At 36.7% G+C, this 25,022-nt stretch overlaps 1 protein-coding gene across 1 annotated transcript in view; it reads right to left on the bottom strand.

The window, feature by feature from the left end:
• Nucleotides 1-5,628: 5,628 nt before the first annotated feature.
• CLPX (caseinolytic mitochondrial matrix peptidase chaperone subunit) overlaps nucleotides 5,629-25,022 on the bottom strand; it is a 45,923-nt gene continuing 26,529 nt past the window's right edge. Inside the window, exons 5-14 of the mRNA XM_006886657.1 lie at nucleotides 24,552-24,711; nucleotides 23,234-23,275; nucleotides 18,030-18,206; nucleotides 16,721-16,885; nucleotides 15,416-15,504; nucleotides 13,932-14,096; nucleotides 9,947-10,246; nucleotides 8,242-8,334; nucleotides 7,080-7,186; nucleotides 5,629-6,096 (exon numbers count right to left, since the gene is read on the bottom strand). Coding sequence (XP_006886719.1) covers nucleotides 6,006-6,096; nucleotides 7,080-7,186; nucleotides 8,242-8,334; nucleotides 9,947-10,246; nucleotides 13,932-14,096; nucleotides 15,416-15,504; nucleotides 16,721-16,885; nucleotides 18,030-18,206; nucleotides 23,234-23,275; nucleotides 24,552-24,711 — 1,389 coding nt within the window. The 3' untranslated portion in view covers nucleotides 5,629-6,005. The remainder of the gene's footprint in view (nucleotides 6,097-7,079; nucleotides 7,187-8,241; nucleotides 8,335-9,946; nucleotides 10,247-13,931; nucleotides 14,097-15,415; nucleotides 15,505-16,720; nucleotides 16,886-18,029; nucleotides 18,207-23,233; nucleotides 23,276-24,551; nucleotides 24,712-25,022) is intronic.

Raw genomic sequence — 25,022 nt, 5'->3', positions numbered from 1 at the left:
CTCCGACTGTAAAAGTTGGTAGAAATCATCTATTTCTTCTTCTTTGGCTCTGGTTGTTGGTGCATATATCTGAGTGATAGTGGTATTTACTGGACTTCCTTGTAAGCGTATGGATATAATCCTGTCACTCACGATGTTGTACTTCAAGATGATCTAGTAACGGTAGTATTCAATAATTTCCACAATCTGTTGGGTCTTTTTGAGAGAATGGGAACAAGTATGGATCGAGTCAATTGACCAAGTAGCTAGCTTCCAAATTTGACATAGATGAGTATGTTTGTGACTGCACTTATTTGCTGAAATTCTTCAATTCCCAGAGCCTTATTATTTCCCAGTGCTTCACGGATAGTCACCCAAAATCCCTAAGGACGGTTCACTGCTCCAGTATAGCTATTGTGAATGTTGTAAGAGGATGTATAGTTAAAAAGGCCTGGGATGCAATCAGAGGTGGTGCTGCACTCACCCGGAGGGTGACCTTCAGTGGAGAGCCAGGCACACCTGACACCAGATACAAAAGGACTCCTGTGGAGGAGGGATGAGCTGGGGGACGTTGCCAGTCACCTGATAGGTCAAAGTGGCAACAGTCACCACTCTGATTTCTAGAAAGGCATGTGAGAAAGAGGAGATCATACCTTTCTCATCAGTTAGCCCCTGGTGTGGATACTTCCTTTAACCAAGTTCTGACTGTTCAGAATGATCACACTCCATCAGTCATACTGTTTTCCTACAGTTTCTTTTTAATCTCAGGGTTTTCTGCTGTCTTCAGTGAAGAGGGTCAGAATTGCCACCTGTCTAGTCCACTATTTTACTTAGAAGTATTAATAGGCAAAAGTACTCCATTTGTGTAAAGTCTGGTTAATAAATTTTTCTTTATGGATCATACTTTTGGTGTCAAGTCTAAGGGACTTTTAAAAGAAAACTATTTTTTTAAGTCTAAGGGATTTAAAAAATTTTTTTGCCTAGCCCTAAATTTCAATTCTTTTCTGTTTCTTCCAGAAGTTTTATAGTTTCATTTAAGCATGATCCATTTTAATTTTTGTATAAGGTATGATATATAGATCAAGGTATATATAATAAAAAACCTGTCGAGATGATTTTGATGCAGTGACCCTGTGGGACTGTCCAAGCCTATGTGTCAGTGGAAGCTGCTGTATCTTTCATAGAGCACTGGAGAGATTCACATTACTGACTTAGCAGATGAACACTTACCCATATGCCACCAGAGCTTGATGGGTGTGTTCATCAAATGGTTACTTTGTTCAAAGAATACTCTGCCAAAGGGGTGGAAATGGACTTTGCAACAAGCAGCATGCACAGGATTATTTTCTGCCATACAGAGCAATGAAGTTCTAGTAATTACATGACATGGGTGAATTTTGAAACCATTAAGTGAAATATGTCACAACAGACAAATATAACCCCATTTATATGAAATATACAGAATAGGCAAATGCAGACACAGGAACATTGTGGTTAGTTACTATGAGCTGGGAGGAGGAAACAACGAATAAGTGTTAATGGGTAGTCTGGGATGAATGAAAAGTCTTTAGTGGTGATGTTTTTAGGTATGGTTTTTAATGCCACGGGGTTGCACACTTGAAAGTAATTAAGATGGCACATTTTACATTTATGCATATCTTTACAATTTTTGAGCACCAAATATGAAAAGAACATGGCTCTGGGAAGTGTTAAGTTAAAAGCTGACAAAACAGGCACAGTCTTCACCCTAGTGGAGCTTTTGGTGCTATTGGAAAGACAACAAATTAGTTTGTGAGATCTGTTCAAATACAGGAAATGGCAGACAATGTTAGATGCTATTGGGAAAGGCTGAGTGAGGGAATCTGTTAACGCAGCAAAGAGTAAGTAAAAAAGGAACTGAAAGACATGCGAAATCAATGTGATGGGAGCTGGAGGAGTTTTCGTAACAAGAATCCTTCAGGAGATTTACAGACCTGGTGGGAAGACAAGTGTCCCATCTCAGTGAAATAAGGTGCTGTCTTCAGTTGGGTGGAGAATATTGTCACTTCATAGCAGATACCGAAGCTGTTAGACATAGCTTCCCTTGTTGGTTTACACTTCTGAGACTTAGTGTTGCATGCCATCGACCTGGGATCCACTCACAGCTGACTCTTCAGAGGCTGAGCTGCATATCCTTTCCCATAACGGCACCAGCGCTCCCTCTGTGAGACTTAGTTTTCATTATTCTTTTCTGGCAAATTCCTACCTGTTCCTCCGGACCATTTAAACTAGCCCCTTGTTCTACTGCAGCTGGTCCAGACTTCATCTCCACTATCATAATGCACTGAAGTTGTGTTTACCTCTCCAGAGACTAGCAAGATCTTTTTTTTGTGTGTGAGAAAAATTTGTACTTCAAATTAGCCAGCTGGACTCAGTTTGTTATATGCCTTCGATCGCCTGTGACTCAGAGAGACCCTATGTACAACAGCTCTGAAACCTGCCCTGAGCCAGTCTCACTGACTCCAACACGCCTACCACCATTACCCCAGTTACTCTATCAATCCATCTCATCTGCAGTCCATCTCATCCAGGTGTCTTCCTCTCCTGTGCTGTCCCTCTACCCTTCCAAAGATGATGTCCTTCCCCAAGGACCAGTCTCTCCTGGTCACGTGCCCAAAGTATGTGAGATACAGCTTCAAAAGCCTAACCTCCAAGGAGAGACTTGGTTTTACCTTCTCCAAGACAGACTTGTTTTCTTGGTGGTCCATGGTATGTTCAAGACTCTTTTCGGTACAACTCAAAGGCATCTATCCTTCTTCTGTCATCCTTAGTCATTGTCCAGCTCTCTGATGCACAGCATCTAACTGTGAAGACCATGGCCTGGATCAGCACACCTTAGTCTCTAGAGTGACATCATTGTTTCCCAATACTCGGGAGAAGTCCTTGACAGCAGATTTTCCCACTGCAATTAGTCTTTTTATTTTTTTTCTCTCATCAATTTTTTTTATTGTGCTACTTGTGCAAAGTCTTTATTTCTTGACTGCTAGTGCCAAGAATGTTGATTGTGTAGTCGAGCAATATGTAATTGTTAACAACTTCAATCTCTTGTCCCACCTATCATAGCACTGCCAATTAGTCCAGTGGTGAGAATCTTTGTCTTCTTGATGTTGAGCTTCAATCCATATTGAAGACTACAGTCTTTGACCTTCTGACTCAGTTTAGATGATCCCAATTTTGTTGGCAACAACCAAAGCATCACAGTCAGGAGCAAGTTGTCTCTCCATCAGGCCTAATCAAGGTCAATGTCACAGAGCTTCTTTACAGCTTGATTTGGTGCTTTTTGGCCTTGACATCCACAATGAACACAGTGTGTTATCTTCTATCTTTTTCAGAGCAGACTCAGTGGTCAGGGGAAACTTGATGATTGATAGTGGTCAAGCTTGTTTCTCCTGGGGGTATTTGGGCTGCCTTCAGAGTCTCAGCATCTTAGGCTACCGGAAGGTGGGTGACATGCAGATCTTTTTTTTTATTTGTGGCTGTCGATAGCCATCAGGACTGCCTTCTTGGCCTTTTTTGGGAAGGGCAAGGGCTTCCTTCTTCACTTTCAACGCCATCTTCACAGCAGAGACTTGAAAACCTCAGTCTATCTCTAGTGTTGGGTTATATGTGGAACATTTAAATAACGATTTTGACAAATACTTAACAAGTTTTAATTCTACTTTTTGTGTAACTGACAAGCTTGGAGAGCTTATCAGATGAACATGAAAGTGCCAAGGATTAACCAATTCTGCAAATCAAGGCACTCATGCCACTCCTGGGCCCTGCTGGAAACTGCTCTTCTGGCTGACTGTGCCCTCACCCTTGCTCTAAGGACACACCACCACACTGGCTTTCACGTAGAGTTTTTTGTTTTATTTAAATGCCAAAACATTGAGTTTCAATGTACAAATTGTAGTTATATTGCTGTGATTTAAAAATCATCAGTTATGTTAACAACTTCCAAAACTAAATGTTAAGTTGTGACTAAAATGTCTCTCAGTCCATTTTTGGAAGAACAACCTTAATGTATTTAGAAGCTACTCCAATTTTCACTCTACAAAAAGGAAAATGATGATGCTATAATGAACATAGTTACAATCTGAAAGACTTCTTTAAAAGAATATGAACCATTACTAAAAAGACTAAAAGGAACCCTGGTGTCACAAGTCAACGCTTCACCACTAACACAAAGGCTGTCTGTCTGAACCCACTAGTGACCTGAGGGAGAAAGTCAGTCTGCCTCTGTGACGCCTACCCATACCCGCTACAATCTGGTAGATTCTCATCCATGATGTCTTGTCCCTTGTATGTTAAGTTTCTGATCTGTAAATCTTTAGGGGAGAAGAGTGCCCATCTTTCTCCCAAGGACCAGTTGGTGGATTCAAACTACTAACCTTTCCATTAGCAGCAAAACACATAACCCATTACCCCACCAGAGCACCTTTTGTGAAGACTACAGCCTCGGAAAAAACCTACAGGGTCCAAGATTACAGCCTTGAAAACCTTGTCCCACAGGCTCACTATGAGTTGAAATTCTACTCGACAGCACTTGGTTCTAGGTTTTGAGGAGATTAAAGAAAGATAATTGTTTCTGTGCCAACCTGTAGTAACCAGGCCTACATTCCAGCAAAAGTATATTTCTAGTGTTACCCACGCCATGAATAGATGTCTTTCTTATACTGCTTTTATTGTATCATAAAGCCCAATCTGACAGGATTAGAATTTGTGAATAGCTGTGTTGGAGTCAGTAAGATTGGCTCAGGATAGGGCACAGGGTTTAGAGCTATTGTACATAAGGGTTGCTATGAGTCAAAGGTGACTCGATGGCACACAACAACAATAGCTTAAAAGTTCTTTTCCTATTGAAAAAAGGGTAAGGAATATTTTAGAATTTATAAACCAAAATACAAAAACAAGCATTTTGATGTACGCAAATTTAAATAATTTCAAATGAAGTTGACCTGAATGAAACATTAACATAGAAAAAAATTTAAAAGGTATCCAAATATTTTACTATTTGTAGACTCAAATAATTTTAATTTTTAAGCCCCAAATCATCTTCATTTTACCTCTGGTATATAATGAAGGCCCAATACTTTTTAGTATGAACAAATTTACTTTAGTTGAAAGCAAAACATACACTTTCTTTAATGTCTTATGAAGCTAAAAAATATTCAGGACCGAAAACAAAATTAAAAACCAGATACACACTAGCTCAGTTATTTTAGGTATTGCACAATATTCAAGTATTTCATTTCATTCAGCACATGGCTGTTATTATGACCAATACTGCATGCTATTTATAAAATTAGACATAGCATCTTTTTCTGAAGATTTAAGGTAGATTTCATTCCACCGACTCACTCACGGTAGTAAAATGGATCCAAGATGACACATCAGGTAAGTCAGCAGAGGCTTTTTTCCACAGCGCTAACTGGAACTTAGTGTCATGCATTAACAGGTTAAGACTAAGAACGTAACAGAAATTATCAAAATGTGTTTCTTTAGGATTATTTCTCATTAAATTTTAACTATTTGGAAACTACCTGTTCCAGTTTTTAAATGAATAAAATTCTTGAATCTTTGGGTCACAAATGTGGGTGGAAAATGATTAAACTAAAGAATGGTACCTCAATCTTCAATTTGAAATAATTTATTTTCCCATTTGTAGAGTAACATTATTGTAAAATTCAGAGTTATTGCAACACCTGCATTGCTTAAAAGGACTTAAGAATTTTGTTAAAGCATATTTTTAAAAAACTGAACCAAAGTAATGTACATTTTAATCTCAGAACATTGTATCATTGAAGTCCACATAATGTCCACTGTTATAAATCAATGTGATATTACAATATAATACATGATCTGATTCTTGTCCTAAAGGTTGCTGACCATGTATGTTATCCAAGATAGACAGATCCAACTCCTTTAATGTCAGACTGCAGAGACAGTTATGATCCTAAGCAAAAGAAGGAAAAGCTTTATATACAGGACAAGAGTCTGACAAGTTAGCTGTTTGCAGCATCTGCTTGGCGAGGCCACCCTTCCTCTTCAACTCCAGAGTCATACTCCTCTTCAGAGGAGTCTTTCGTTGGAGCCCTAAAATAGAAAGACCATCAGTATTTTGAGGGGGTTTTTAAATAAAAATGAAGAATAAAAAAATGTATTCAAAACCAACCAAACAGCAACAGCTAATTTAAAGCACAGATGAGAAAAGTGAGAGACAAACAAATGAAATACAAATTAAACAGCTAAACAAAAACAAATGAGAATGTTCGCACACTAGGAAAAATTAAACTAATGTCCCTGATTATTATGTCTAGAAACTATGGAATGGAAGCTGTTTTTGCTGTGATATATTTTCACCAAAAATTTTAAAAGAAAAAAATCAAGGATGAACAGATTGCTGGACTTAATTAAATGGAAAAAACTTTAATTGTAAAGACTTAACAAAAAGATCCTTTTATTCAGGAAATTAAGCATAATCTATAATTATAACTCAGCTGCTTGACATTTAGCACATATCAGTGGGAGAACCTGATTTCTAATTAAATCCACCTGCATTTAAATTAGTCAAAATTAATAGTCAGATCACCACTATTCTTTTTGGGGTGGCAGTGCAACTCCTTGCCACTAAAGCCACTCTTGTTGCTGGTATAGATTACTACAATTTTCACCTTTTTAAAAGTTACACATCAATGACATTAAAGATTATATCTTTCTTTTTTTAATAAAGATTTTTAAATTATTTTATTATTTTGTGTGTATGTGTGTACAGTCAAATCAGATCTGACTGGTACAGGAGAAGATTGTGCCTCCTTCTCCAGCAGAGCATCTGGTGGATTCAAACCGCACAACTCTGGGACTGCAGTGCAGCTTCTTGCAACTATGCCACCAGAGCACGCCAAAGATTATGTCTCTTTGAAGTAAACTGTTCAAGACCAATCAAAATGGTGTGAACTTATTGTTTCCTTTACAAAAACAAAGGTTTTAATATCATTTTTATAACAGACCAATACATTACAGCAATAAGGAGTTGATCTTAAATTTGAGCCATCTACTGGCTTGATAATATACTTTACCGGATGTATCCTGGCTCCTTTTTTCCTTCTACTACTTCTTTGTCAACCTCCACACATACAATATCAGAATTAGGAACTTCAAACATTGGTTCTAGTAACAGCTTTTCCTAAAGAGAAAAAAAAAGTGATGCATTACATGGAATTATACAGAAAATACTTTCCTATCAAAACAGCTTTTAACAAAGTTCTGGGAGAAGTCATTCTGTAAGGAAACACTGATTTGTCTGTAGTGCTACCTAATTTGGTCATTATGTATGCACATAATAAGTATATAAGTATAATAAGTATATTTCCAGATACTTTCATCACCTGACTTACCTTATGACAGAAGTCAAATGATAATTCTTACTCTGAAAACTGTATATTCCTAACTTATTTTTGCCAAGCCCTTCACATATGCATGAGCATTTGTCTCAAATGTTGGAATAGACAGAAACTTGTTCACTCAAAGGAAAATACGGTCAAGTACCTTAAAACTACCTTAAAAATGCCAACTACATGCATGTTTATAATGCTATCCTTTTATCAATAACACCAGAAGTCCAGATTCTCAGCTTATTATAATCTCAAATTGTCTGTAATGGATGTATATCTCAAATTGGAACTCCTGTTTAGCAAAATGTTACTTAGCAATGAAATCCATAAAAGGGAGTTGGAGCACAAACCTACTGCAGCGCCAAAGCTGGTGGCCAAGGAAGAGAGTAAGTGGCAGGAATATAGGTTTGGTCCTTAACTATAAAAATATTTATAACTGTGAGTCTTTATGCCATGCTAAAAAATTTAGGAGTAAAGTCCTATGGCACCTACAACTTACTTTCAAGCAAAGAAACAGGAAGGGGGGCTTCAATGGGACCAAGAAAGAGTACTGCAACTTGGTCAAAAGGCCTATGTAAAATTTCTTAAAACTCATTTTCAGAAAAATCCTGATTTTCCCTCTATTTTATTATGTGCGTGCCCTTTAGTAGCAAATACTTTATAAAAGCAGAAAGAAAGATTATTTAACAGAAAAAAACCCCTTTAAAAAAAAAAAAAACCCAAAAATTAAAAAAACCAAACAAAACCCTTAAGTTAATTTCTCTTGTTGTATTTCCAAATGAAGAAGAGGCTTGAAAGTCTGAAACTTCAGCTCAGGAAATAATTTGTGATCGTATTGCCAACTTACCATTATGGACCGAAGGCCTCTTGCACCAGTTTTTCGCTCTAGTGCTAATCTGGCTATAGCTTTCAAAGCATCCTCAGTAACATTCAGTTCACACTACAAAGACATTAAAATGAGAATTTAGGGTAATCTTTGATCACATGGTATTTTTTTTAATCACATGGTACTGATTCATTATTACTACCTATCTCTAGGTACAGTATTACTACTCCTCCTAGAATAACAGAATTTTAGAGCCACAGGAGTCCAAAGTCCTGACTTTAAAGACATGAGTAGCTTACTCACTGACAGAGGGCCAACTAAATGGGTTCACTGATACTTAGAAGCATTAGAATCTTGACCTTGACTGACCTCCCCTCTGTTAAAACTAAAGAACAAAGGTAAAACTTCAGACAAGTACCTAAAATTACCACAAATCTTAAAATAGCAAAGATCAAATTGAGAATACAATGTAAATGTTGCTGTTGATTGCCTTTGAGTCAAGCATCACTCATAGTGATCCTATGAACAAAAGGCCTGAAGCCCCTCTACAACTATGGACATTTATCAAAGTTCATAGAGTTTTCGGAGGCATGTTACTCAGGATGTGGATGCCACTCCTGCTTTAAACATACACATCACAAAATACTTTGGAACATCAGATTTCACAAGATCCTAGCCTCTAGGAAATGTAAAATTTAAGAAAGCAACTAAGTCTCAAGGAACCTGGTATGTTAGTATTGTGCCTTTTAGAACCAACTGTTTCCATTATTTTATGTAAGTACCAATGTAACGAATCACAAATTTGCTTTTAGTCTGAAGAGGATTAGAGGAGTTTAGTCAACAGTTATTGAACTCCTCTATGCTTACACACTAGGGACTGAATGATGAATTAGATAGTTTGTGCCCTCAAGGAAAAAGATGATGATGGATTAGCAAACTAGGATTTACAGCAGGCATATGACTAAAGGAGTACAAAGGTGGTGCACTAAAGTTAAGACTAGGAGTCACTGAAGGGTATTAAGCAAAGGATTACCTTTGTGTTTATTCATTTAATACATAGCTATTTAAGTATTTAATATTTTCTTTGTATTTATTCATTTAATACATAGCTATTTAAGTATTTAAATGAATACTTTCTTGCTGAGTACTTGCAATTTTTAAGTGATACATTTTGGAAATAAGTCTGAGACAAGGAGCGCAATTAGGACATAAGCATTCTGACAAGCACTTATGTCAAGGTTGAAGGAGGATAAAATTATTTGACCTGAAGCAACAGCAATAAAAGAGAAAAGATAAGTGATATTTAGAGACGCTACATTCTTAAGAACTAAATTTGCTCACTGAATGTGTGTGACAGTGATTTGCCGGTATCGGCTGCTGAATGATAAGGGAATTAATAAACATTACTTAGACAAATATATTCAAAATATATACAAAGAATGTCACAAGCAAGGACGACATTCCTGCGTTGTCTGATTTAGAGGAGTTAGGGGCTATCTTCTGGCATCATGTATGTCTTTGTGCGTATCTTTGGGCACTATGCTACAATGATAATTTTCATTAGGAAAATATAAAACCAACTCCTAAATGTTGCTGTATAGTGAAGAATAGGCTAGTATTCCATGTGAACAAGATGGTTTTTAAGATTTATTAGACTAAGTTATGTACATGATTCCAATAGCAAAAAAGACACACACTAACTACGAAAATATAAAAAATATCTAACCTTATCCATGCTGAATAAGGCCTGGTATTGAGGAATAACCGCATTACGTGGCTCAGTTAATATTTGCACAAGTGTTTTCTCATCTAGACTATGCAAAGGAACCACCACAGGTAACCGTCCCACAAACTCAGGAATCATGCCAAATTCAATGAGATCTCTGGCTTCCACGTGGCGTAACAATCGATCTTTCTCCTCAATGTCTTGGTGAGTGTTTGACTCCCCACTTCGATTGGCGAGATCTGCAGCTGCTGCAGCCCTTCTGCCTTTGCCCAGATTAGATGGTGTTCCAAATCCAAGATACTGTACAAGAGATATTAATATTAGAAGGGAATTACAGGTAGGTATTCAAACAGAACCTTAAATGCAGATATTAAAGAAATAAAAATGCAATAAACTTTGTAGTAAAGCAGATTTATAAAAGATGCTTTATCCAATGTTCTGCAAAGTTAGGAAATTATTTTGGTTTTAAATAACTTTAAAGATATTTCCTAAGAGGAGGGGGAAGATGAAACTTTCATACACAGTAGGCGAAATGAATAAAATAGAATCATCTTAACTAGTATTAGTGAACTAAACTCTTGGCTGAAGAAATATATTAGAAAACTAATTTCTAACTGTTTACTCAGGCAAAGAACAGTCATCAACAGAAGATAAGGACTTTCTAGTAGAAGCAGAACATACTCTAAGTTTTCATAAGACACAGAAAAAAAGCATTTGACAGAAAAAGACAAAACACTTCTGCTGGTTTATTAAACAACTTCAATTTGTATGTTTACATTTGTCATGAAACAGGCATACAATCTTGGGAGTCTTAGTTTGAAATATTACCAAAATGCTCTTGAGGTAAAAGTCGTGGTGACACATGCATTTTTGTAAGTTACAGAAATGTTTAAATTACTTAACAGAAAGAATTTTGTTCCTAACTTTGTAAACAAACTTTGGCTACTTCTTCGACTTGTGAAACTCGTGATTCTTTCCTACTTTTGACAAAAGCTGTATGGCGTGTCAAGTCAAACTTCCTGACAACCTGCTCCTTATGCTGACTGAAGCAAAAGTTATACAATTTAGATACTTAACAGCCTGAAGCAAAGTTAGCATCGTGGTTTGATGTCAACTGTATACTTTTTATCTAAACTCCAAATTATTCTAGCATAGATTTGATGTGTACAGCCACAAAGCAAAATTTCAGCAGAACGTTCAGCAGTGACTTGACTTTTGTAATTTTTTGCCCAGGAATGCTTGACTCATAGACACTTCTCTCTATCACTGCAAAATTAATTTTGGCCACTTAAATTTTATCACTGTCTCCATTTTCTCAGTTCTTACACCTTTTGACTTTGACAACCCTGCAACTGTATAGCCTTGCCACTCATAGCAAAGAGACCTTGGTTACTTCTCCTGTCTCTAAACCTGTTTTCATTGTAAAATGTAAATGATAATAGTACCTTGTTTCACAGAGGTCACATGAGATATGCACGTAAAGTATTTAACACAGTGCCTGGAACATACATCTTGTTGCTGAGTGCTGTCAAGTTGATTTCAGTATTGATTACACATTAACATAAAAGAAAATAAAAATCCTCACAACTAGATCAAGAAGCAACATAAAAATAAATGGAAACATGTTTGTTAAGTGTTTAATTTTATAGAGTCAGTAGACGGACAAATCAAACAACATAATGCACTCAGCAAATGTACAACAAAAGACTTCTCCTTAAAGTGTTAAAATAAAAGATGTGACCTTTGGGGACTAAAGTACTCCTGACCCAAGCCATGAAATTTGCAACTGCTCCATATGCATGTGAAAGACAGACAATGAATAAGGAAGACTGAAGAACTAAGGCCTTTGATTTATGGTATTTGCAAAGAATACTGAGTGTAACCTGGCCTTCTGGTACTGTTTTTGAAGAGGGACAGCCAGGATGCTACCTGGAAGTGAGGATGGTGAAATGTCCCTCATGAGTTTTGGTCAGGCTGTGAGGAAGAACCAGTCCCTGAAGGACTTCATGCTTAATAGCAGGTCTGTGAAGAAGAGGAAGATCCTCAACAAAACGTATCGATACAGTGGGCTCAATCCCATCAATGGGCTCAAAAAGAGTATTGACTTTGAGGGAGACACAAAATGAGCAGTGTTTCACTTTATTGTACGCCGGGGTTGTTATGAATCAGAACTGACTCAACAGCACCTATCAACAACAATAAAATCACTGTTATTACTAGGACTCGTTATCTCTCCTGAAAACTTTTCAGACAAGAAGAACTAAGGGGGAGATAACTGTCATCAGATTGGTTCCAAATCCTCACAGCCCTGTAAATAGGAAAGAACTGCCCCCTTGGGTTTCTTAAGCTATAATCTTTATGAAAGCAGACTAGCACAGCTTTCTCCTGCATAGTAGCTGGCAGATTCAAACCACCAACCTTTGGGTTAGCAACTGAGGGCTTAACCACTGCGCTGCAGGGCTCCTCCCTAAGAACAAGTTGTTGTTCATTGCCTTGGAGCTGGTACCTATTCACAGCAGGTTTTCAAAGGCAGTAAATTGCATGGAAAGAGACTGCCCATCCTTCTTTGGAGCAGCTGGTGAATTTGAACCACTACTCTTTGGACTGGTAGTGTGCAACTCCTTATCACTAAGCCACAACAGCTCTCTCTCTCTGAGAAGCACATAATTTCTGTTTGTCACTAAGTAGCTCCAAGTTAAAGGTAGAATTATGACCCAACTTCCTTCTGTGTGTTTCTAGTTTCTTTTAAGTTTCTAGCTTCAAACCCTTTAGACATATTGAAGAGCTATTAGTTATAGACAAATTTAAAACAATCATTAAAGCAGCAGCATGACTTTATTACTACTGAACTGCTACTTTAATTAATGCGCATAAGACCAAGGACACATAAAGTAAGCAATATAACAAAGAGCTAATTTACGAAATGGTAAGAAGCTGTGCTGCAATCCCGAAGGCAAGACGTTCAAATTCTCCAGCAGCCCTATAGGAAAAAGGTGGGCAATCTCCTCCAATGTGATTAAATGCCTTTGAAAACACGCTGGAGGGTCAGCTATGGGTTGGTTCCAGCTTGAAGACACACAACAACAACTATGATATACTCATTTAGATAGGGTATTATTAATCAAGTAAAAGTGATCATATGTGGCTATTATGAAAAACATGGAAAATAATGTGTATTCTGGGTTTCTTATGTTATGCCATCATTATATTTTGCGGCAATCTGTCAACAAATAGATACTCAACATCTAACTTAAAGATAAGTCACTCTCTCTCTTTCACTGCCAGAGTTAGAACCAATTCCTAGCTGACCCTCCAGTTGGTTTTCAGAGGCTGTATGCTGCATGGGAGGAGACTATCTTTCTCTCTCGGAGCACTGGGTGGGAATCAAATTGCCTGCCTTTGCGTTGGCAGTACAAGTCCTTACCCACTAAGCCACTATAACACCTCTGAGGGTAAGTCCTAGTTCCAGTGAAACCTGTGATTGTGAAAGTATTTAAGAAACATACATAAAATTAGGTCTGACCTCTAACCCCTTTCTTTTGGTCCTCAAATGGCCTTCCTTCATTTCTTAAAGTCAGCAGTGATCTATTATAGCTCCAGCTATGGGGGCAGTAGAGACAAGCTTTTCGGCTTCTAGTAAAGTGAGCAAGAATAGGAGGTAGAAACTACTGGTACAGTAGTTATCTCAAATAATAAAAGAACTCCTTAGATAAAATATAAATTGAAATTGTCAACTTTTATTTTAACAATGCCCACATGGAAATAATTTTTATATATATTCTAATTTACTACTATGAAATTTTTTAAAACCACTAGTAATCTATTTCAGGCAATTCAACTCTGTTAACAATCCACAACAGTTGTGAATCTGACAAATAGTACACTAGAAACCAAGTGTCTATTCTCTGTAATTTTAAATACTCTCCATTCTACCAGGAACCTAAAAACAAACAAACAAACAAACAAAAATCACAAAACCCCTTACCTTTTCATTTTTCCTCCTGCTGATGATTCTGTCCAGGCCATTGAAAGCACCAGACGCAACAAACAAGATATTTGTTGTGTCAACTTGTACTGTCTCACCACGGAGCTTGCGAGAATTCTTTTCTGGAACATTGACTATTGTACCTTCCAGTAGTTTTAGTAAGCCCTAAATAAAGAACGGATAACTGACATCATCATCGTGAAGTGCATTATCCTATACGCTAGATAACAAGAGAAGCACTGGTGGCCTAGTGCATGGGGAGTTGTGCTGCTGACCCAAAGGCCACACCTCCCTGGTGGTTCAAATCCAGGCTCCTCAGGAGAAAGACAGGCCATCTCCTCTCATGAAACTTACAGCACTGGAAAAATCTAATGGAGAGTCAGCTACAAAGTGGTTCAGACTTGATGCGATGAGTTTTGAATATTGGATAATGAGACTTACTGGGGAAAGTAATACGACTATAGTCAAGGAGTACTGAGAAAATTTCTACAAATTAACATGAAGAGACAAAGCATTCACCACACTTAACCAAAAACCAAGCTTGCTGGCTGCTTGCTGAGTCAATTCTGACTCCAAGACCTTGTGGGACAAAGTAGAACTAACAGTCTCCTAAGGTTTCCAAGAACATAATCTTTACTGAAGAAAACTGTCACAGCTTTCTCCTAGGGGCAGCTAATGGTATTAACTCACAGACCTTTTGGTTAGCAGTCAAACACTTTAAACACAGCCCTACCATGGTTGCTATTGCACCATCTTAAGAATCATTACATTTCTTTGGACTGGCTAAAGGAATTTTGATACATTGTAACTCAGGAAATAATCAACCATAGAAATTATTTTTAATAAAAACAAAACAAAAAAAAAACCAGTAATTCTTTATTGACTATAATATAGTGAGTACTTACAATGGTGGGAACATAGAAAATTTGAAATCTGTTTTTCATATAAATTCTATTCTAATCCTAATAGTACATTTATGTGTGACCACATTTCTCTGACTCGGTTCAAAAAACTGAAGCAATTTTCCTCACCCTTTAGTTTGTGTCATAATTATTTACCATTGAAAAGTGAAGTTGGCCATTAGATTATTATGACTTCAATTACAACACTTCAAAGAATGAAATACTGTTTTATACTTACAAACTAAGTGGAAGGAATGAAAACATGTATATTCATGTCTATTAGAACCAGAACTTACTTTCTACGAGTTTTCCAGAAATAGAAATAGATCTTTGAAGACGAAAACAAAGCATCTCTGCTATTAAAAATATTTTATTTCCTACGACAAGTAATTTGATATTTAAAATAGCCAACAATAACTTTATCTTAGGATATGAACTACTTTTAAATGGTATATAGACTTCAGGGTGAGAAAAAGAAACAAAATAGAATCTAATTGAATGTGAAACCAAACGTACAATATTTGGGAGGCTGATGTATTCCCTTCTTTTTAGTAGACTTGAACAAAATATTCAACTGCTTACTTGCTGAACGCCTTCTCCACCTACATCCCGTAACTGATGAATGCCTGGCACACTGCCAATCTTATCTACTTCATCCAGAAAGACAATTCCTACAATTTAAGAAGGATTTTATTTATAATTTCAAAAGATACAATAATCTCCACTTTAAATGGCTAGGTAGCTACTGAGCAAGGTTATTTAATGCTTCACATTTAACAAATGCAATGGAGAAAGTGAAACTAGGTTGCTCCTTTGAGACAATCTCACATAACTTTGGGCGTATGCCAGCGGGACCAGCGGAGGAGAGGAAGACCCTGGATGACATGGATTGATACAGTGACTATGGCAATGGGGTCAAGTATATCAGATGATGGTGAGAATGGCTCAGAATAGGGAAAGGTTCAGAGTCCTTGTTCACAGGGTCACTATGAGCCATAGTCAGCTCAACAGCACCTAACATCATCATCTGTCTCTCTCATTCATTCTATGCTAATGGCTTATAGAATATTATCTGGCATGACATTTCTTTCTTGTTGTGTACTGTTGAATTGGATCCTACTGGAACAGGAGGATACTGCCCCTCCTCCTCCAGCAGAGCATCTGGTAGATTCAAACCACACAGCGCAGGTTCTTGCCTCTAGGCCACAAGAACTCCCTTTAAAGTATATTATTTGGATATAAGCATTTTGATAAAAAATTCCTACCCTATTAATATTTGCAGGTTCTTTATGTTAGGAAGCCGAGATGGTAGCAAAGTGTAGAAGCAGAGATATTATATGAAGTGATGGTAAGAATAAAATTTTAGTTTATTCTTATCTTAAAGGAATTTAGATAAGCTGTTAAGCTCTTCACATAAAGGAGGACAGAAGGTGGAAAGAGAAATGCAGCCACCTACTGCTGCTCTGCAGGAGAAAGATGGGCAATCTCCTTCCATGTAATTTAGTGTCTCTGAAAACCCAATAGAGGGCCAGCTATGGGTCGGTCTGACTCCACAGTGCTCAGTGATGGCTTCTAGACTCACACTGCTCTCTCCTTGGCTCCAGCCTACCCTAATCCCAATATTAAGAGTCTGGAAGAGGGAAAACCAAGAACAATAATAATGGTAGTGAGGACTCAATGGAATAGTCATTTGGCCTTTCACACAGTTGTCATCTTAGCTGACACTAAGGCAAAGCAAACTTTGTAGCCCTAATTGGTGTATTAATATTAAGTGTATCATAGATGTTTTTATGTAACTGCAAAATTTTAGGATTTATTAGCTCAAAATATTATCTTATCTTAGATTATATCCCCAATAGATTATACCAAGTTACACTGAAAACATACCTTGTTGTGCTTTTTCTACATTATAATTGGCATCCTGGAGTAGCTTGGCAATCACAGATTCAATATCTTCACCCACATATCCAGCCTGAGTCAAAGTCGTACAGTCACAGATGGCAAAGGGGACATCAAGGCATTTAGCTAGTGTTTGTGCCAGTAGAGTTTTACCTAGAAATAGAGGAGGAAAAAATAAATTACTAGAATTATGTTGATATGAATAAAAATATAAAAATAAATTTGCAGTATATATAAAAAGACGTTTCACCTTTTCTCTGTATTACTATAACTGACTCTTTTATGTATTTTTATAAATTACAGTGCCTGATCCAGGCCATGGTTTTTGTAATTACTTGCTTTGCATCAGAGAGCTGGACCATGGATGACAGGAGAACTATACATGCCTTTGAGTTGTGGTGCTGGAGAAGCATAGTGAGCATACCACAGACTACCACGAGAACTATCAGGTCTGTCCTAGAAAGGGTGAAATCAGGCTGCTCCTTGGAGGTAAGGATTTTGAGACTGTTTTCACTCACTTTGGGTATGTAGCCAGGAGGGACCAGTCTTTGGAGAAGGGCATGCTTGGAAGGGCTGAGGACAGCACAGGAAAGAAGATCCCAAATGAGATAGACTGACACAACAATTGGGGTAATGAGTGTAGGTGTGTCAGAGACAATTAGATTGGCTTAGTATAGAGCAGGATTCAGAGCTATTGGGCATAGGGTCACTATGAGTTGTAGTCAACTTGATGACACATAACAAGAACAACAACAACAATATAAAGATTTTAGAGACTGACCTAACAGACAAACAGCAACGCTTACATTCCACTTAAATCCAAGCAGGGACAATGATATCAGTGATAGGTTAATATAAGGCTGTTTTATTTTTTCTAAAGAGCAGATTCTCCCAATAAGACACAACAATGAAATAATTTATATTCTATTTGTAAAAAAACTGAGTCGTCTCACTGGATAAATTGTGTATACTGCACTGAAACAGATGAGGGACTGAATAATTTAAAAGCGATGTATGATAGGGTATTATGGTTATCACAAGAGTCCACAATTAAGGTTGCATAGTGGAATGTGCTTGGGACAGTGGGAGGGGTGCGGGGGGATTGTGTACCAGGGAGGGAGTCTTTCTTTTACTTTTGAAAGAGAAGAGTGAACTGGGGGGCGGGGGGAGAGGGCTGGGCGGGTAGAGAAGTGCAGCAATGAATGAATGGAAATCCAAGTTCTCTGTAAACGTTCATTAAAATTATTAAAAAAAAACAAACAACTTGGTCGTATGCTTTCTTAGTAAGTTATTTTACCTGATCCTGTTGGTCCAAGCAGCAAAATATTACTTTTTTCAAGTTTTATGTCATCATGAGAAGAATCCAACACTTCGCCACCTCGCTTTTCCTGAGGTACTTGTTGATTTACCTGCTGCTGCATTGATGCTCCTAAAGCATTACCATGTGGACTAATTCCAGCGATCTGAAGCAATTCTGGAAAAAAATTACTAGAGCGTCAATTCAACTCACCCGAAAAAAACAGTTAAGATTCTATTTGTAAAACCACAAATCTATTCAGAAATATTTAAATATTTGGTACTCTGGCTTATCTAAATGGGGTAGATTCCCCCACCCTACCTAGTGACAAATACACAGTAACCACTTTATACAAGATTCTGCAAGGAAATAAAATGGGTTCTTTTTATTCTCCTTATTTACATAAGAGAGGAAGTAAGAAAAGGCAGCATAACTGAGGAACAGTCCTGGAAGTAAAAGTTTTAGATTTGTCTTTGTTTCTAAATAGCCCTATGATCTTGAGTAGTCATACAAATTTTGTATGTTTCCTGGCTGGTCTATAAAATGGCAATAAAACCTGTCCTATCAACTTAAAATGCATTGCTAGAAAAGGTGAAAATAAAATGTCTTTGGAGGCACCCTGAAAGATTAAGCAAAGATGGCAGATAGATAGATGGATAGATAGATAGATAGATAGTTAGATAGATAAATATAACACTCTCATGGCTGTCAAGTAAGAACCAACTCTTAGCTGACTCTCCTGTGAGTCTGCAGAGGCTATAAATCACAGGGAAGGAGACTGCTCATTTTTCTCCAGTGGAGCTGTTGCTGGATTCTAACTGGCATGGGATGCTGCCTTTGGGTTAGCAGTATAACTGCTTACAGATTACACCCCCAAGTTTCATTTATCTCTCTCTCTCTCTCTCTCACACACACACACACACACACACACACACACACACTCTCTCTCTCTCTCTCTCTCTCTCTCTCTCTCTCTCTCTCTCCCCTCTCCATTCCCTGCTACAAATGAAAAATCTGGTTAGTGACAGGAACACTGAACTGAGAATTAATTAGATAACTTGGGCTATCTTAGTTTTATTGTCACTTAACTTTCCTGAGCTTCTTTACCAGTAAAGAAAGCATACAGGCAACAGACAACTTTCCTTTCACTTCTAAAAAGTATTCTATAGTCCACATTGTTGTTGAGTCAGAATCAGAACTGACCCATAGCTGACCCTCCAGTGGGTTTTCAGAGACAATTAATGGCATGGGAGAAGACTGCCCATCCTTCTCCCTTGAAGCAGCTGGTGGCCTCGAACTGTGTGCCTTTGGAATTGCAGTGCAGCTTCTTACCACTAGGCCACCAGAGCTCCCTAAAAATAATTCCATAGTCCATAAAAACAAAAACCCCCAAACTCACCGTCATCAGGTCAATTCTGACTCATGGCAACCCTCTGTCAGATTTCTAAGGCTGTAAATCTTAACAGGTTGAGATTACTTCATTTTTTTCCCATGGTGGGTTTGAATTGGCAACTTTCTGCTTAGCAGCTTAACACATAACCTGCTATATTGCCAGGACTCCCTGAAGTCTACCAGGGAACCAAACGCTGTCAATCTCACTATTCCTAAACCTGTCTCGATCTTTCTTATAGGCTCTCAACTGCATCTTTATTGTTCCTCTAACAGAAACAAAACACTTAACTAGATAGGCTTTGAAATTTCTAGTGAAGTTATCAGTTTATCAGGTGGGTTCCTAAAAACATTTTTCCCCTCTTAGCTGAGGGAGGAAAGAGTTAAAATCCTCTTTTCAGATTATTTGATCAGAAAATACCAGGATTATACCTGGTTCTCTTAATTTCTGATTATCTAAAATCATATATGTTCATAGCTTCTGAATTTATTCTGGGGTAGTTTTTAGTCAATGAGTTAAGAACTTCAGCACCTTCTAATATATCATTACTTAAATAAATGAATGATAGCATAATATTTCAGCAGATAAAGCTATCATTAAGGTCCTATTTCATCTGGTTGTCACTTTCAAACTTCCTTAGCAATAACCCTAAGCAACATAATGTAAAGGAATAGTTCAATTACCAGACATTCTAGAAACCTTTGAATTTAAGTTTTGCTACATTTAAAGATTAATAATTAGTGATTCACCATACGTCTATAGACGTCATTACGTCTATAGCAGGAAGAACACGAGTTCAGTTGCTGAGCTAGACTTCACACCACCAACATTGTCTTTATTTCAGCAAAATCTAATTAGGAAAGGGCTTGCCTCAAATTTAGCTCTGCCCAATTATTTCCATGAATAATTAGAACAAAATTGCCAGAGGCCTATTAACTACACATAACACACATGAAATCACTAACACACATATTTAAGCTAAAACGAGAATTTAAATAGTACAGATGGCTCTATCACACTATTTTATGAGAATATGGCACAGAGAGCGGACTCTCCACCATTCCTGCACATCTCCTCTTTTGAATAGATGTTCTCTGTGATGAGGATGAGGCGGGAACAATCTAGAGTACTAAGTAAGTAGATGCACTGAACCCATCAGCTGTGTGGTCCTGGGAAAATTACTTAAAATTCTGTGCTTCAATTTCTCATTTGGAAAGTGGGGGTGTGAAAATGTCATAGTTTTATCTTAACATAGTTTGGGGGAAATCAAGCAAATTTATATATGTGAAGGATTCAGAACAGTGCCTGGCAGACTGTTAAAAATTCACTTTTATTATTGTTATTTTTCTAGTGCTTAACTAATAATTTGTTCACCACAAGAATTAAACGCAAGCCAACAATCTGATGCTCACCCTGGAAGATACTCTGACCCAATGATGGAGGGAAAACCAGTTCTGTCAGTCTCACAAGGAGCAGCATGCAGTAACATGCAATTTCCAAGAAACAGCAGGAACAATTGTGACTACATATGATTTTGATGTAATATTTTTAACTTTATAACCTAAACTACACATAGGTTAGGACTGAATTGTACATAAAGAAAAATTATTTAAAAATACCAATTTCCAAGTCATTCAGTGTAAATGTAAATTTTTAAAATCTAAACTCTTGAACACTCTTACTTGTTAATATTGAAATTTCAGTAAGTCAGTTCATGTACCACAAGGTTATTTCTTTCAAAATATTCACGACTGACTTTTTCTTTACCAATTCATACTAGTTCCGCAACCATCACCCTAAACTAATGAATGTACCATTTTAGTCATTTTCTGAATTATAAAATATAAATTATACAGCTATATAAAGTATATTATTTATTTAGCTCTTCCTTTCTTATCTATAGTCTTTTTCTACTCTACTTATGTTCCTCATTTTACTATGCACAATATAATCATATTTACATATAATTTGTAAAGAGCCAGAACTAGACCTGGTTCTTATCTCTTCCTCCGATGTGACTGCTTTCCAAATCTAATAAGTAGTCTTTAATACTAGAAATTTAAGTCTTCTGAGGACAAAGACTTTTTCCTTATCTTAACTGCACTGTCCTGAGTATATTTTTTAGGGTCACAAAAGTGCATACTGAATTGACTTTGAAGAAAAGAGTTCCGCTATGGCTCCTTCCAACCAAGTAAGGGATTATCTGTCTTATCAATTTTAGAAATGGTGGCCTTGAGATAAGGAACTATGTTGTCAATCCAAAGGCACATGGTTCAAATCTACCAGCTGCTCCATAGGAGAAAGATGGGCAATCTACTCCTATGTGATTTACAGCCTCAGAAAAGCTGCTGCAGGGTAAGCTGTGGGTTGGTTCTGACTCAATGGTACATAACAAGGGATCTTAGAACTCTATTATATGTAATAAATAATACATAACAACAAGGGATCTTAGATCTCTACTACTTGTAATAAATAAATATCATGCCAGAGTTGATAAACCAGGTATGTTCTTCTCCTGGCTTATCTTGTGTCTCTCTTTTTTGCTGTTGAGTCAGAATCAACTCATCATTGACCCTGACTAGGTTTCTAAGGCTGTAAATAACACAGAAAGAGACTGCCCTTCTCTTCCCCCCAAAATCAGTTGGTGGATTCTAAGTGCCAGAAAGGCAGGGCCTTTGGGTTAGTGGTGAAACTCCCTAGGGACTACAGGATCATGTTGTTGTTGTTGATTGCATTCAAGTTGAGAACAACTCATAGTGACCCTATGAACAAAAGGCCTAAAGTTCCTGTACAACTATCGACAAAGTTCATAGTTTCCAGAGGCATGTTGTTTAAGAAGTGGGTGCCACTCCTGCTTCCAAACAGATCATAGTCACTTAGCCACTTCAAATACTAGATGTAATTAAAAATAATAATAATAACAATAATAATAATAATAATAATAATGTCTGCTTCAAAGGCAAATAGTAAAAAAATACCTGTTTTAAAAAACCACACATAGAACTTGATCTACTAGTATGTTTTGTTTTCTAATTAGTGAAATAATAGAAGGTCATGTGGATCTTGGTATAACAGGGTCAGAATTTTCACTCTCAGTGCAGCTCCTACATGGAGCACCACTGAAGCAAGATGCAAGAGAACTGGACGGCTTCTCTCCTTGGTTTATGAGGTTCTTTCAGAGCCTGTCAGACCATCTGAACTTTATGGTGGCAATTCAGGGCAGGAAACAGTGATTTGAAGCTTATTCATAATTTGCAAGGATATATAGATATAGCTATATACACACACTAAATTTCACAAAAACAAAAAAAAATAAATAATGTAGTTTCTGGCAAAAAAGATAATCTACACCTTTTGTTGTTGTTGTTGTTGACTGCCTTCAAGTTGAGCATGACTCATAGCAACCCTATGAACAAAAGGCCTGAAGCTCATCTATAACTATCAACATTTATCAAAGTTCAGAGTTTCCAGAGGCATGTTGTTTAGGAAGGAGATAATTGTAATTTGAAAAAAAAAACCAAACAAACCAAAAACCTAACTAAATAGTAACCTAGATATGTGGCTAAGTTATGCTTTAAGAAACAGCACAACAAAGTAACATCAAATAGCTGAAATACCACCACCAATCTGTTATGAAAACTACCCCAAAGTTTCATATACCACATATTACAAACACATTTAGAAAAAATTACATCTTTCTTGGACTACCCCAGGAAGTACATGATTACGGTTAATATTGCTGACACACGTTAACAGGGGTGAATCTCAAAAGGAAGAATGATTACAGAGGAGGACCTGAGGAGAGAGCACTTACTTGTAAATCTGTACTCATCCTCCCGTCTTCTTATTTCTAACTCTAAGAAAGAGGATGAAAATGGTAACATGAAAATATCACATATTGTTTAGTTTGGGGAATAAATAAGGAGTATCCCACTTCTTGCCCTCTTCCAAATATATCTGTATTTTTTTGCAATCTGGATTAAAGTTTACAGAGCACCTTAATTTTCCAATCAACAACTTACTTGCCATGACTTTAGTTGCAACGCCCTCAATGTAGCAGCACTCTTCCCACGTCCTCCCTGCATTCCCAATTTACATATGTCTTTCTTTCCTGCCTTTTGATCTTTGTTTTAGGATAAATACTGCCTTTTTGTTTTTCATCTATTTAAGAAATGTGTTCATTAAATGTTTTCAACTTTTAGCATTTAAAATAGTCTAAAATGCTTCACTCTTTCTATATTTAAAGAAACCCTCAAATGTTAAATAAAGGCTATCTAATATCTAATATTCAGAGTTTTCACATACCAAGTTGTATTATTTTAAAAAGAATGGTAACTATTTAAGTCTTCAGTAAAGGGTTAAAACTCCTCACGTTCATAACCATTTGTTCTTTCAATATCTGGAGCAGTTTTACTGAATGAACCAGAAAAAATAATTTTGCTCCATGGCTAACCTTATCTGGACCTTATGAAATTTCCAAATCTTCCATTTGTTATTATGACATATTTATAAAGTAATTTTTTAAAAAAGTAACTTTACTACAACATAAATGTTCTTCTGTTAGTTCAACAAGTATCCTCATTTAAATCAGTTCAATATTTAGATGTTACTAATGTTAATTTTTAATAAGACTAATGCTCTTTATTGTCCACAATAAAGAGAAAGTGAACAGAAATTCTAGAAATTACCCTTTGAATTATTTACACATTTGCCCTTATCCTTGCACTCTGCAGCTGAGGTCTAAAAGAGTGATAGTAGATGATGTGTCTTTACATCTCCATGACTCCCAATGGCTCTCAAATATTTTTTATTAATTAACACAACCAAAAAGACAAGACATTTTAATCTGTGACTTGGTACTCTTACACATAACTGAAATGTTTTCAGAAATAACACTTACCTTAACTAAAAATTAATATAATGTGGGATTGTCTAGTCTCACCTACTATTTAAAAAGTGCTATTGGCAACCAATCAAAATTAATTCATCATCCATTATTGGGAAGAGTGACCCAAACCTTGATAAAACTGTACTATGATAAAAACATTAAGATCAAAGCAAGAAGTTATAAATAAAGATTACTTCTAAATACAGGAATCTCTATTTTAGCTAACTATCAAAAAACCACTAACCTCGAGGTGTTAATGATGTTTGCTTCTCCACCTCTGTCTGCTGTCTCAGATTAGCTGGGATATTATTATATATTCTCTTATAATGATTGTACACAGCAACTGAAAGCACCTTCTTAGCAAACGACTGGCCAACAACATACTTGTCGAGGTAGTTATAAATCTGAAAAATTATTAGATTATTAACTTACTATAAACTAGCATAAAAACAAAGGTTTTTATACATTAAGAGGTCATATACGGATCATATTTTTTTAAAAGTCAGATAAAAAATATTCATTAGAAATTAAATGCAAAGGGCATGATGGCATGATGCATTATGCCACAATGATTCACAGGTCCTTTATGATGTACCTAAATGAACAAAACTACAATTCACTTGTATGTCTGTACACTACTAATATTATGCTAGTTTCCATTCTATAAATAATGAGATTGAGCCCGATTTTTTAACAATAGTAAATTTACACAAGC

The sequence above is a fragment of the Elephantulus edwardii genome, unplaced genomic scaffold (assembly GCF_000299155.1).
Source record: "Elephantulus edwardii isolate Elephantulus edwardi_28Jun2011 unplaced genomic scaffold, EleEdw1.0 scaffold00050, whole genome shotgun sequence".
Classification (NCBI taxonomy): domain Eukaryota; kingdom Metazoa; phylum Chordata; class Mammalia; order Macroscelidea; family Macroscelididae; genus Elephantulus; species Elephantulus edwardii.
Note: the sequence above shows the minus strand (reverse complement) of the source record. Positions and strands in the feature narration are given on the sequence as shown.